At 38.2% G+C, this 12,775-nt stretch overlaps 2 protein-coding genes across 3 annotated transcripts in view; one reads left to right on the top strand and one right to left on the bottom strand.

Moving 5' to 3' along the window:
* Nucleotides 1-1,016, bottom strand: part of LOC138695016 (uncharacterized) — an 81,279-nt gene extending 80,263 nt beyond the window's left edge. For both annotated transcript variants that reach the window (XM_069819304.1, XM_069819303.1), the window contains exon 1: nt 861-1,016. In XM_069819304.1, the coding sequence (XP_069675405.1) occupies nt 861-870 (10 nt within the window). In that variant the 5' untranslated portion in view covers nt 871-1,016. The remainder of the gene's footprint in view (nt 1-860) is intronic.
* LOC138695017 (choline/ethanolamine transporter flvcr2a-like) overlaps nt 426-12,775 on the top strand; it is a 74,639-nt gene continuing 62,289 nt past the window's right edge. Inside the window, exon 1 of the mRNA XM_069819305.1 lies at nt 426-553. The gene's annotated coding sequence lies outside the window, so the exon portion shown is untranslated. The remainder of the gene's footprint in view (nt 554-12,775) is intronic.

Here is a 12,775-nt window from a genome sequence, read left to right on the forward strand (position 1 = left end):
ATAGGGTAACTCATTTACACTTACTTTTAAGAGTTGAGTACATAGGAATGTAACAGGAAATAGTAACCACCTCTGATAATAATTTCGCAGCAGTTTTAGTACCGTAACCGGTTTGGTTAACTTTTACCTTTACAGAAATCTTAGAATACTTATTTTAGATTTAATTTTACGTTTTGGCACATCGATCCATCGTATATATTCGTTACTATGACTACGTCAGCCGTTACGTTATGGAGTCATCCTTGCGATCTCTACCGGCAACCCGCGAATAAATGTCACGTACTAACTGGTTTCAAGCTAATGCAATTTTCCTCGTACTTCTTGTTCGGCATACTCGACATTAAAAAAAAAAAAAATTGCCGTCCTAGAAATCTGAAGTATGTTGCCAAGAGCAAAGGCGACTTAAAAAGTAGACTCGATATAGCTCGTGGTAATGATCAACTTGCAAAACAGCCAGTATTGGCAACTTTTTCGCGAGCAATAGCAGCGAAGGAAGACTTCGGAACAAAAGAAGCAGCCAACCGCGCTACCGGCAGACACATCATCAACATCGGTAAGAAAAAACTACGCGTAACTACAACATATAAAAGTTTGTTGTTACATTTAATTAACAATAAGAATCATAATATCACAGCCTGTTCACTTCTTAACCAGATTCCTAGTAGAATTTGGCACACACATAACTTTGCAAAAAAAAATTATTCGCATTTACTTAAACCTAGACCTAAATACTAGACATGGCGTCATATTGCAACGTATTGCCCCCACATATTAATGTAACTTGATGTTTTTTTTAATGAGCACGTAGACAAACTAAAATAATTTTGAAAACGGGCACCTTTGCTATAACGTGAACGTACCTTGTGCCATGTTGACGGAGTTCCACGATCTTTACGAACCAGTTGCTGACACCACAATACAACGCCCAGTCGGGTCTAGCGCAAAATATAGCCGCATCGTACGCATGCGCACAACCGCGACGCAGAGAGAAGAACGAACAACTCAGACGGTCAACATCTTGTGACGATTAGTAATCAATTTTATTACCAGTAATTAACAACACATAAAATGATTATTCCTTTCTAGTTATCCAGAAGTTTCTGATTATTGAAAACCGGGTCTTATCTCAACACAACACTTCTGGTGTACTTATCTCAGTCTTGCAGACTACACATTATTATGCTTGAGTGAGCGGAGACGAAGTTGGGGGTCGTGACCTATATGAAGGTATTATCTTGACATCTGTCTCCGCTGTGACTCAGTGGCACAGTATCTGGCTTCAGGTCCAGCTTCAATTCACATACTTCAGCAGAGGTATACGATCATCCAACCAGAGCCGCCCATGGGGGGACACCACTCGAGTAGGGGAGCCCAGTCCAATTTTTAGATATTTTATGGAAAGCTACAAACTATGTTGTTGTTAACTAATGTTGAGCTCTTGGCAATAAAGCCATTAACTCTGTTGCCCTTCAATATTTCCCACTCACAGTGGATTTAGAGGAAAGGGCTGGAAAACGCTGAAGATGATTCTGATCCATTTCTTCCTGAAGACTGCACAATGTACAAAGTGGTGAATAAATAATTCCAATTTTGTTCAAGTGTTTTGCAGTCATTCTCTGTGAATACTTAATTGAAAGGATGCAATTTCACTTTCCCTAGGATACTCAGGAATTATATTTTATTGCACATTGAGACACTCCGATGTTTTATTATTTGAAATTTCGTGGCAATTTCATGATATTATAGGCCTATCTTTAGGCTATATTTTGACTTCATAAATCTGTTGTCCCGCGCCGTGGCGTCGTGGTCTAAGGCATCCTGCCTAGGACTCGCGTTACGGAATGCGAGCTGGTTAGAGTCCTCGTGGGGGAAGAAATTTTCTCACTGTATGGGACCGGTGCCCAACCAGCATCGTGATGCACTTGGGGAGCTACGATAGGTAGCGAAATCCGGTTGCGAATGCCAGCTATAACGACTGGGGGGATCATCGTGCTAACCACACGATACCTCCATTCTGGTTGGATGATCGTGCACCTCTGCTTCGGCATGTGGGCGTGAGGCCAGCAGCCGACTGGTCGGTCTAGGCCCTCCACGGACTGTAGCGCCACGGATTATTATTATTATTATTATTATTATTATTATTATTATTATTATTATTATTAAAAGGTAATAAAGGTATCCCCATAACATGCCATGAAGGCACTTGGGGGGGCATGGAGATAGAGCCCCATGCTTTCCATGACCTCGGCACTAGAATGAGGTGGTGTGGTCGGCACCACGCTCTGACCGCCTTTTTACCCCCGGGAAAGACCCGGTACTCAATTTTATAGGAGGCTGAGTGAACCTCGGGGCCGTTCTGGAAGTTTGGCAACGAGAAAAAATCCTGTCACCACCTGGGATCGAACCCCGGACCTTCCAGTCCGTAGCCAGCTGCTCTACCAACTGAGCTACCCGGCGCCCCACTGTATAAAATGCATGATGAAATAAACAAAAAAATTCTTCTGGTAGTGAAATGTAGATAAACATCATTACCATTTCATGTACCGGTACCATTAGTGTCTATTTTTATCTCATTGAGATGTAAATTAAATTATTATTATTATTATTATTATTATTATTATTATTATTATTATTATTATTATTATAAATCTGTTAGCTACCTCTGATTGTGGTTCTGGCTGATACATAGGCCTACAGTTTTAGAAAAAAGTTTTGTTGCACAGATACTTTATACAGACATACAACGAAACAAAACTAATTTTATTACCTCAACTAGTCGTTCTCTTGTGAACCAGGTCTCTGATCATGTGCACTGCCTCCTTTCTGGGACTTATAAAATATCTGTGCGACAACACTTTTTTCTAAGACTGCAGCTACATCTAGCCTATTAACAGGCAGTATATCTCACTCGACGATGTGTATCAGACGAAGAACAATTGAAGCTTTGGGCCAAATAACGGTCTATGTCACAATTTTTCAAAATCGACTTTTTAATGGAATAATGCTCTATATAGACTTACACAGCTGTCACAAAAATTGTCTTTCACGTTTCTACACGAGTTACAACCATGACTTTCTTGGTTGGAGCAACGGTCTGCGATGTAACATTTTCGTTCCTCCTGCACAGTCAGCAGATTGTAACATAGACCGTTATTCGGCCCAACGCTTCAATCGTTTGCATACATGTGAAGTTTGATTAGTACAATAATTATGTTACTATAGCCTACTTAGTGCATTTCGAACTGGCGGATCAAGGTCATGTACAAACGTACAAACCACGCATGAGTCACTGAACTGAAAACTGTGAACTAAAGCACTGGTAATCCCGGCTGTCCCAGCTGACTTTAGTTGAGGAGAATGGTCCAGGAATGGAGTAAGCACGCGTCGAAAATGCAGTCCATTGCGTGATCTTGATCCGCCAGTTCGAAATGCGCTGACAGTAGTCAACGATGTATGCAATGGAGGGTAAAAGAACTGGCCACACTACTTCATTATCTCCTGGCTTATTTGCCTCATGAGTGATGTCTTACTGGTGTCACTTATGAGGTTCAAATCTGTATTTGGACAGTTCACTAAACACAACAATCGTTTAACTGTTTTTACTTGGTTATTTAATGACGCTGTATCAACTACTGGGATATTTAGCGTCGATGGAATTGATCATTTGGGAGATGTTATTTAGCGAGATGTAGCCTATTAACTGTTGAAAATGATAAAGTAGACATGCAGTTTTGTATGATTTACTTCCCTTTTTAACTAGACGGTCAGCAGCTTCATTATCAGATAACCCAGTGTGCGCCGGTACCCACTGAAAAACTAAGATACAAAATATTCACGAAACTATTTTTACATGAAAGGAGAATTTTATTCTGTTAAGTCACATATTACTGAAATAGTAATTATATTTTCAACAATTCAAGACTTTCCATCACTCTCCCTGTTAGTGCAGCACTTGGTGAATTGAAGTTGATAAAAAAAACACTTGCAAACACGTTTAGGTGAAGAAAAACTCAACATTCGAACAATGCTGTCGATTATCCATTGAGTGTGAACTGGCTTGAAAGGTCAATATTACTGAGGTCATAGAACTATTATCAGCTAAAGTGAGACGATTCAAGATGCCTTCTGCTTCGAAATATCAAACATTAGAATTAGATTCTGACTAAAACAGCCTACTTCTCAAGAGCTTCCATAAAATGTGATGTTTCAGTTAGGATACTACTCTGCAACAGATATGCAGGGGAATTAATTTATTCTTAAATATATTTCTAATTACCTACTTACTTATGGCTTTTAGAGAACCCGGAGGTTCATTGCCGCCCTCACATAAGCCCGCCATCGGTCCCTAACCTGAGCAAGATTAATCTAGACTCTACCATCATATCCCACCTCCCACAAATCCATTTGAATATAATCCTCAAATCTATGTCTCGGCCTCATCAAAGGTTTTTTTTCCTCTTGCCTCCCGCTTTGCTGTGGTCGTGCCAGAAAATCAATCCTATTCCGAGGATTACGTTGGAGTTTTCGTAACAAGCTTTTTGTTAGCTCTTCGCTCAACCCCCAAGCTGGAGGACCACCCCTTATCGGCTGTCTGCGACTGCTTATTCATCCGCAACCTGAAGACGCTCCATGTCGTGGTGATAGGGACACACAATACATGGAAATATATTTTATAATATTTTCACTAAAGTATGCTTGTACTTACAAGTGTTTGTAGGGGGATCACAATTTCTATAGGCGGTCCTGATCCAACCACTACAGGGGTTATTATATGGTTAGCACGATGATGTTCCCAACCCTTGTAGCCTACAGGTCTAGAGTCTAATACATTGGCCGAAACTTCATGAGAAAATATTACAGAAGATTTCTGCGTCTTTAGTTAAAGCGCTAGTGCACTGGTCTTCCGTCCAGACGATTCGGGTTCTATCCCCGGCTAGGTCGGGACGAAATATGTGGTGGGTAGACAGACGTTACAGAGGGGGTTTTCTTGGGTTACTTCCGTTTCTCTCTATCATTCCAGCAACTCTCTCCATCTCCCCTCATTTCATCTTACCTACTTATGGCTTTTAAGGGACCTGGAGGTTCATTGCCGCCCTCACATAAGCCCGCCGTCGGTCCCTATCCTGTGCAAGATTAATCCAGTCTCTACCATCATATCCCATCGCCCTCAAATCCATTTTAATACTATCCTTCCATCTACGTCTCGGCCTCCCCAAAAGATATTTTTCCCCTCCGGCCTTCCAACTAACACTCTATATGCTGAAAATTGGTAGCATATGAAGAGTTCGCGGGAAAAACGATGAATGTCACGTTTCTGTTAAGGATTAGATAATGATCTAATTGCGTCTATAACTGCATGATGTAGTGCTGTTTCTATAGAAAATAAAGGAAAGGATTACTGTATTCGTGGTGATAATTCTCCTTTTTACCATTTTTCATAAGAACAACATTAAATTTCGCAGTGATCCATTGAATTAGATAATGACATCAACCTTAAGAAAACTGTGACATTCATCGTTTTTCCCGCGAACTCTTCGTATGATTTTGAACTAAGGAATAAAACATGCAAATTTGCTAAATCCGCCCCCTGATAATGAGAAATTTTCCAATGTGTAATTTTACTGATAATCTATTAAATTAGCTATTTAAATAAAATAAATGACAACTTCGCTGTGTTAATATTATATATTATTAATATATAGCGTTATTTTACCTGATTGACTAGTTTCGTTGTTATATCCATCATCCTCTGAACTGTAGAAAGTCTGAAATGATCAGAATTCAGAGGATGATGGAAACTACATCGAAACTAGACAATCAGGTAAAATAACATCACAATTTAAATATTAACACCGCGAAGTTAGTCGTTATTTATGTAATTTAAATGACTTTTAGATCAACGCTGAAACTGATCAGGAAGAGGAAAAGGAACTGGTCGGGTCATTGACTGAAAAGAAACTGCTTATTGAAGGATGCACTGGAAGGAATGGTGAACGGTAGAAGAGTTCGGGGCGGAAGAAAATATCAGATCATAGACGACATTAAGATATATGAGTCATATGCGGGGGGAAAGATGTAGGCAGAAAATAGGAAATATTGGAGAATGCTGGATTTGCAGTGAAAGACCTGCCCTTTGACATAACACTATGAATGAATGAATAGATCATCAGTGATATATAGCCATAGTGTTAAAAGAGTGTAATCAAGAATGAAGTAGGCCTATAATTTTAATCAAAATAATTGTCATGAATCTACGTAGATGGGAAGATAATATTAAAATGGATTTGAGGGAGGTGGGATATGATGATAGAGACTGGATTAATCTTGCTCAGGATAGGGACCAATGGCGGGCTTATGCGAGGGCGGCAATGAACCTCCGAGTTCCTTAAAAGCCAGTAAGTAAGTAAGTAAGTAAGTAAGTAAGTAAGTAAGTAAGTAAGTAAGTAAGTAAGTAAGTAAGTAAGTAAGTAAGTAATTGTCATGAATCTACGAATAACTTCATATGCACAACGAACGGTTTACTGTCTACTACCTGTGCTAAAATTGTAAAAGGATATTACCATCGCATGTCACGTAATAACACTTTTCTTGTATAGGCGGGGATCAAACCGAGTTCTTCCGCACTGCGGCGTATATGCGCACTTGTTTTGTAGGGCAAATAGACTAGCAGGTGATGGTCGCGTTCTACGTTATGCGATGGCAAGAATTTCCCTGTGTAAAAGAAACGATGAACCTGGATCGGAATATACGGTCAAAAGAAACGAGTTCCATGCTGATGTAATCGGCACAATGAACGTTTTACTTCTGTGAATACCGAGTGTGTAAGAAGTTACGCCCGATTTTGAATGCAAGGAGTATCTTTACTTATTTATACAGGGACATCATTTTATTTTTACTAACATTTTTAATATTAACCTGGCTATACCTTTCTATTAACGATTGAAACAGAAAACACCGTTTGCTACCCCTTCCACGACTGGAGTTCGATGATACTGGCGTAAAATACAAATCACTTTACTAGGTATAGGAGGGAAGAAAAGTAGTTAATCCATTTATGTAAACTAGGAAATATCGCAGTTTTGAGTTTGATAATTTTCATTAGGTTTTTATTTAATCAAAATACAGTACTGTATTAACACTTAGTGTTTTTACAGACGAATTGAGCTATCCATTCGGACGTATTAATTATGCAGTGTATATTGTACTGTTACAGCACATTAGCGTACAATATAGAGAATGAAGTTAAATTTAAAAATAATCATAATATGAATATTTAAACACATTTTTGAAAATGGTGGCCGTTCCTTTCAATACAGGCTTCAGTTCTTTTGTGCATATTATCGCACTATAGACTACTGTACCTAATTCCAATTACCAGTTTCGTCCTTCGTACGAGTAACTCATGTTGAAATAATTCTATACCTACTCTATAAAAGAGTACCTTACGTACTGTAAATTCAATCTTCACTTATCCGAAAAAATAAAATTACTCAGAAATGCTATCTACTGTCCGTTCAAGTGGTTTTGTCGCAGGGTCGTAGAAAGGGGGGGGGGATCACGTGACAGTTAATTACTTAACGAGGCTCTTTTATTTAAGTTATTTCAAACAGTTGTGTAATATTACATAGATGTCCAATTGCTAACAGAAATTAATGTTTTCAGAAAAGAGCTAAGACAGCCCAGCTACTAGACTTAACAGAGGGGCGAACAGAAGCAGGTGGGGGAAACCGGGATGCGACGTAGGCAAACGGACGACAGTACCTGTACGAAAATATGATTGAATATTGAAAGCTCTTTCGTCACAGGAAAACGCGAACATATTTCTGGAACGTACTATACTCACTAACTGAGTACTGCTTACGCGCCCTCGGCTCTGTGTCGTGAACGGTTGGAAGTTTACTAGTAGAAGGGGTGGGAGTGAAGTACATTCCAAAACTCAGGTACAATAAAAATTGAAGTAAAAATAAAATGATGTCCCTGTATATTTATTTATTTACTTACTTATTTACTTTATTTATTTTCTAATTTATTTACTTTCATATTAATTTATTCATTTATTTATTTGTCTCAGCGCCATGCTTACCTGAAATGAACCATAACCATGACGTACTAATTCTATTCACACTCAACAACAGCTTCACTAAATAATAATAATAATAGGCCTAGGCCTACTAATGATAAGTTGCTAGTCCTTGTACACAGAGTATGATTGCAAGAATAGAAAACGAGCGTAACTTTCTATACCCCCGGTATATGAGACAGTAAATATTGCACTCTGTAGTCTAACATATCACGCATGGAAAACTATGACCCTCGGAACGCCCCTGTGGCTAGAATGATATGTCTGGTATGAGAACATGAAGAAATCACTGTCGTATAAAACAAATGCCTACACACTCTTTCATTATACATTTTACGCGTTTCACAGCAATCAGCTTGTTTGTTATGCTGTCAGTGACATCCTTGAGTGCAGATTTTTAAAAACTATTCTTTGAAAAAAGTGAGAGGAAATTATGAAGGCCAATAGGGATCCTATTTTACATGAAAAAAATCTTAAATTCCGGTATAAAAACTTGCTTAATACCGTTCAAAAAGCGTAAGTTCGGTGTTATTTCGCTCAAAAAAAGCATAAATTCGGTGTTATTTCGCTCAAAAAAGCATAAATTTGGTGTTATTTCGCTCAAAAAAGCATAAATTCGGTGTTATTTCGCTCAAAAAAGCATAAATTCGGTGTTATTTTGCTCAAAAAGCGTAAATTCGGTGATATTTAGCTAAAAAGCATAAATTCGGCGTTATTTCGCTCAAAAAAGCGTAAATTCGGTGATATTTCGCTAAAAAAAGCATAAATTCGGTGTTATTTCGCTAAAAAAAAAAGCATAAATTCGGTGTTATTTCGCTCAAAAAAGCATAAATTCGGTGTTATGTCGCTAAAAAAAGCATAAACTCAGTTTTGTTTTGCTCAAAAAGCATAAATTCGGTGTTATTTCGCATTTAAAAATAGTGGGGCCTACTCTTTGACTCTCATAGTGCAAAACACATTGCTGAATATTCCCACAAAATCTAGAGCTCTGTATCATCAAGGGAATCTTAAAATTCTTTGTACTTTTCAACAATACTTAACAGTTTTCTACAGGCACATACCTATTGTATAAAGAAACTGAGTATTCTTAAGCAGTTCAGCTCCAGTACATCTGCGCCCACGCATTCCAACCAATAAGTCTGAACACCATACCGGTACCTCTGATGATGGTCGACTGCCGTACCTCATAGAGTACCTAAGTCATCATGTCCCCATCAGGGCTGAGACCCTGGTGCGGGGCGATTTCTCTCTGCAGACATGAATTTATGATTCGATAAACCCCGAGTAACACCCAACACTGCGGACGATCTATTTGGCGCAGTACAAACACAAATGGTGCCCTGATTTACGAAACGATAATAACGAAAGTTGGAATGTCGAAAGTATTTAATTAAATGAACAGTTGAAAAGTGAAAAAGCCTCGAAAAAATATCCTCACATTCTTGACTTTCTTTGTATATCAAAAAAATAACTCTGTCACCGCTGGGATTTGAAATCGGGTCCGCGGTAGTCGTAAGCCAGCACTTTGCAAATATTTCTTCATTTTCCCCGTTTTCCAAGAGTTTTTGTGTTTGCCCGTTTTAGAGCAATATATTTCCATAGAAAGCAGTTCTTCCTGATCATGTAATCAGAACTACAAGGCAATTAACAAGGAGCGGCACAAGATAAGAACCCACACCCACTTCCTACGAAACAGTTCAAACTTCACTCGCCGGAAATCGAACCCCAAATTTCCTACTTAGCAATCACACATGTCGCTCTCACTCACCGGCAACGGAAGGCTCGCTAAGCCGCTTAATTTTAGATTTCTTAGAATCGTCCTAAGAGCTAGTTTTGATCGGTTACAGTTCTTTGCCGTTTTTATGTGTTGTGGAACTTTTCTCTTGAACAAACATCACACTGGTGGCCACTCTGCCTGAATATTCATTTCTTTCCACGATTTTACAATCCATATTAAAACTTACGTAATATACAAGCATGAGTTCCTTCTCCGCTTCTGAGACAATCAGTATGTGACACGATTCACACAGAAAGTATTTTCGTAGTTAAATTCACTACTAAAGCCAGGAACTATAACTTCATAGAATTATTACAATGATTAAATTCAGCGGAAGTAAAGTTAATGATACGTTGTTCACAAGAGTATCTCAGTAATAATTTGACTATATTTAAATTAAATTAACAACATAAAACACAATCGTGTAAAGAAGTATTTTAAAAATAAAATAAAGCCCGAAGATACAGTAATCATGTAACCTACTGGTCTTGCTTCTTATTCCCTCTGAAGATTTCTTTCTGAGGTACTTAATTTCAAGGAGAAAAGGAGAGAAAATAGGAAAAAGAACAAGGAAGAGAAGAGAAGAGAAGAGAAGAGAAGAGAAGAGAAGAGAGGAGAGGAGAGGAGAGGAGAGAGGAGAGGAGAGGAGAGGAGAGGGGAGGGGAGAGGGGGGAGAGGAGAGGAGAGGAGAGGGGAGAGGAGAGGAGTGGGGAGGGGAGGGGAGAGGAGAGGAGTGGAGAGGAGAGGAGAGGAGAGGAGAGGAGAAGAGAGGGGAGGGAAGGGGAGGGGAGAGGAGAGGAGAGGAGAGGAGAGGAGAGGAGAGGAGAGGAGAGGAGAGGAGAGGAGAGGAGAGGAGAGGAGAGGAGAGGAGAGAAGTAAAATGCAATAAAACGCAAAGAGAAATTGAAGGAGGTCAAGCGAAGAAAGATGGAAGGAAAGAAAATTAAAAGAAAAATTAAGAAGGCGACGGAGAAATAAAAGAGAAATAGAAGGAAGATGAAAAGAGGGAAAAAAATAAGAAAACGAAAAAAGACAAGAATAGATAAAAAAGAGAAGAAGAGGGAATAGTGAAGAGAACAAGAAGAAGAAAGAGAGAAAAAACCGTGAAATGAAGACTAAGAAGATACAGCTTCTACTTCTTCAATATCGTGGTTTTTGGTTGTTAAAGTTTATAGACGCCACGTAAGTTTTGTCCCACTGTTATAAAATTATATACGTCGATTTAAATGGCCAATTGCTCAGTCTATAGGGCAATTGGCTTCGAACTGGAAAAGCGCCAGCTCGATCCTGAGCGAAGATAAGAGATTTTCTCTTTTAGTTATAATTTATGGAGTAGGTTTAGGGGCATGTCTGCTTTTTATGAAGTAGGCCTAAGTACAGGTTTAATTTTTCTTAGTGCAATAAAATGAAGGAGACGCGAATATGGTGCTGAAGGCTTACCTCCTCCTAGTGCAGAGGTTATGGCGCGTTACACATCCTGTCACTCCTGACCACTTACAGGGCTGCCAACCGTGTGCCTTCACAGCTTTTACGCGAGATAGATTCACATCCTGTCAATTTTATCATCATCATCATCATCATCATCATCATCATCATCATCATCATCATCATCATCATCATCATCATCATCATCATCATCATCAACGGTAGACAAATATCGGGTGTAAGCTCGCCAGAGTACCTAAAAATTAATGACAATAAAAATTGTATCGATAATTTATAAAAATCGTTCTAACTTTAAATCTCATTTTTCTCAAAACATATTTTGAAGATATATTCCCTTTTATCCGAAGGTCACAGCTTTATCATGCGTTTTTTTAGACTAAAAGTGTTGGTATGTTGTAGGCCTATATTTCTTAGGTCTGTCGTATGCAATCTTTTTTGTTAGCGTACCGCCAAAATACATTTCTTTTACCTTCGTACCCCAAAATTGCATTAAGGTTATTTAAGAAAAACTTGACAGAAGCGATTCCCGCTAATAAAGGAGTAAGACAGGGCTGTAGTATCTCGCCGACACTTTTTAATATTTACATTGACGACATGTTTAGAACATGGAAATCTTATGTTAATCCAGGAATATATTTAAAGAACAACACTTTCTTGAACTCCCTTTTACACATATGCTGATGATAAAGTAATTATCCAAGACAGTGAGGATAAATTACAGAAATCAATTTATGTTTTAAATAAAATAACAAAAGAATATAATTTTAAAATTGCAGCTCAAAAAACCAAAACAATAGCATTTAAAGGAAAATACCCAATAAGGACAAAAATAGTAATCGATGAAATAATTATAGAACAGGTTAAATATTTTAAGTACCTAGGATGCTACATTTCATATGAAAGAGATATAGACCTGGATAAAAAACTTAATAACTTTCGAAATGTCTGTGGAACAATCCATAGATCTTTAAAAAACAAAACAAGAAAAGATACACGGATAAAATTTTTCAATACAATCGCAGTACCTATGCTAACTTATGGAAGTGAAGCCAGAATAATGACAGAAAAAGATAAATCAAAAGTCCAGGTAGCAGAAATGAAATTTATGAGAAGTACACTAGGATGTACAATACAAGATAAAAAGAAGAACATAGATTTACCGAAGAAATTAGAGGTAGAACCATTGCTGGAGAAATTAAAGAGAAATAACAGAAGGTGGTGTGAACATCTACAAAGGATGCCGAACTACAGACTGCCAGCTTTAGCAATGGGATATAAACCAAAAGGAAGACGAGATGTAGGAAGACCAAGAGCGAAATGGGCGCCGGAACAGGTTCAACATGAACCTAATCCTTGAAGTGAAGAAGAAGAAGAAGAAGTTATTTAAGAAATAACAAAAGGCTATGATTGATGTTGTATGCATAATAATAATAATAATAATAATAATAATAATAATAATAATAATAATAATA

Source organism: Periplaneta americana, chromosome 2 (genome assembly GCF_040183065.1).
Source record: "Periplaneta americana isolate PAMFEO1 chromosome 2, P.americana_PAMFEO1_priV1, whole genome shotgun sequence".
In the NCBI taxonomy this organism is placed as follows: domain Eukaryota; kingdom Metazoa; phylum Arthropoda; class Insecta; order Blattodea; family Blattidae; genus Periplaneta; species Periplaneta americana.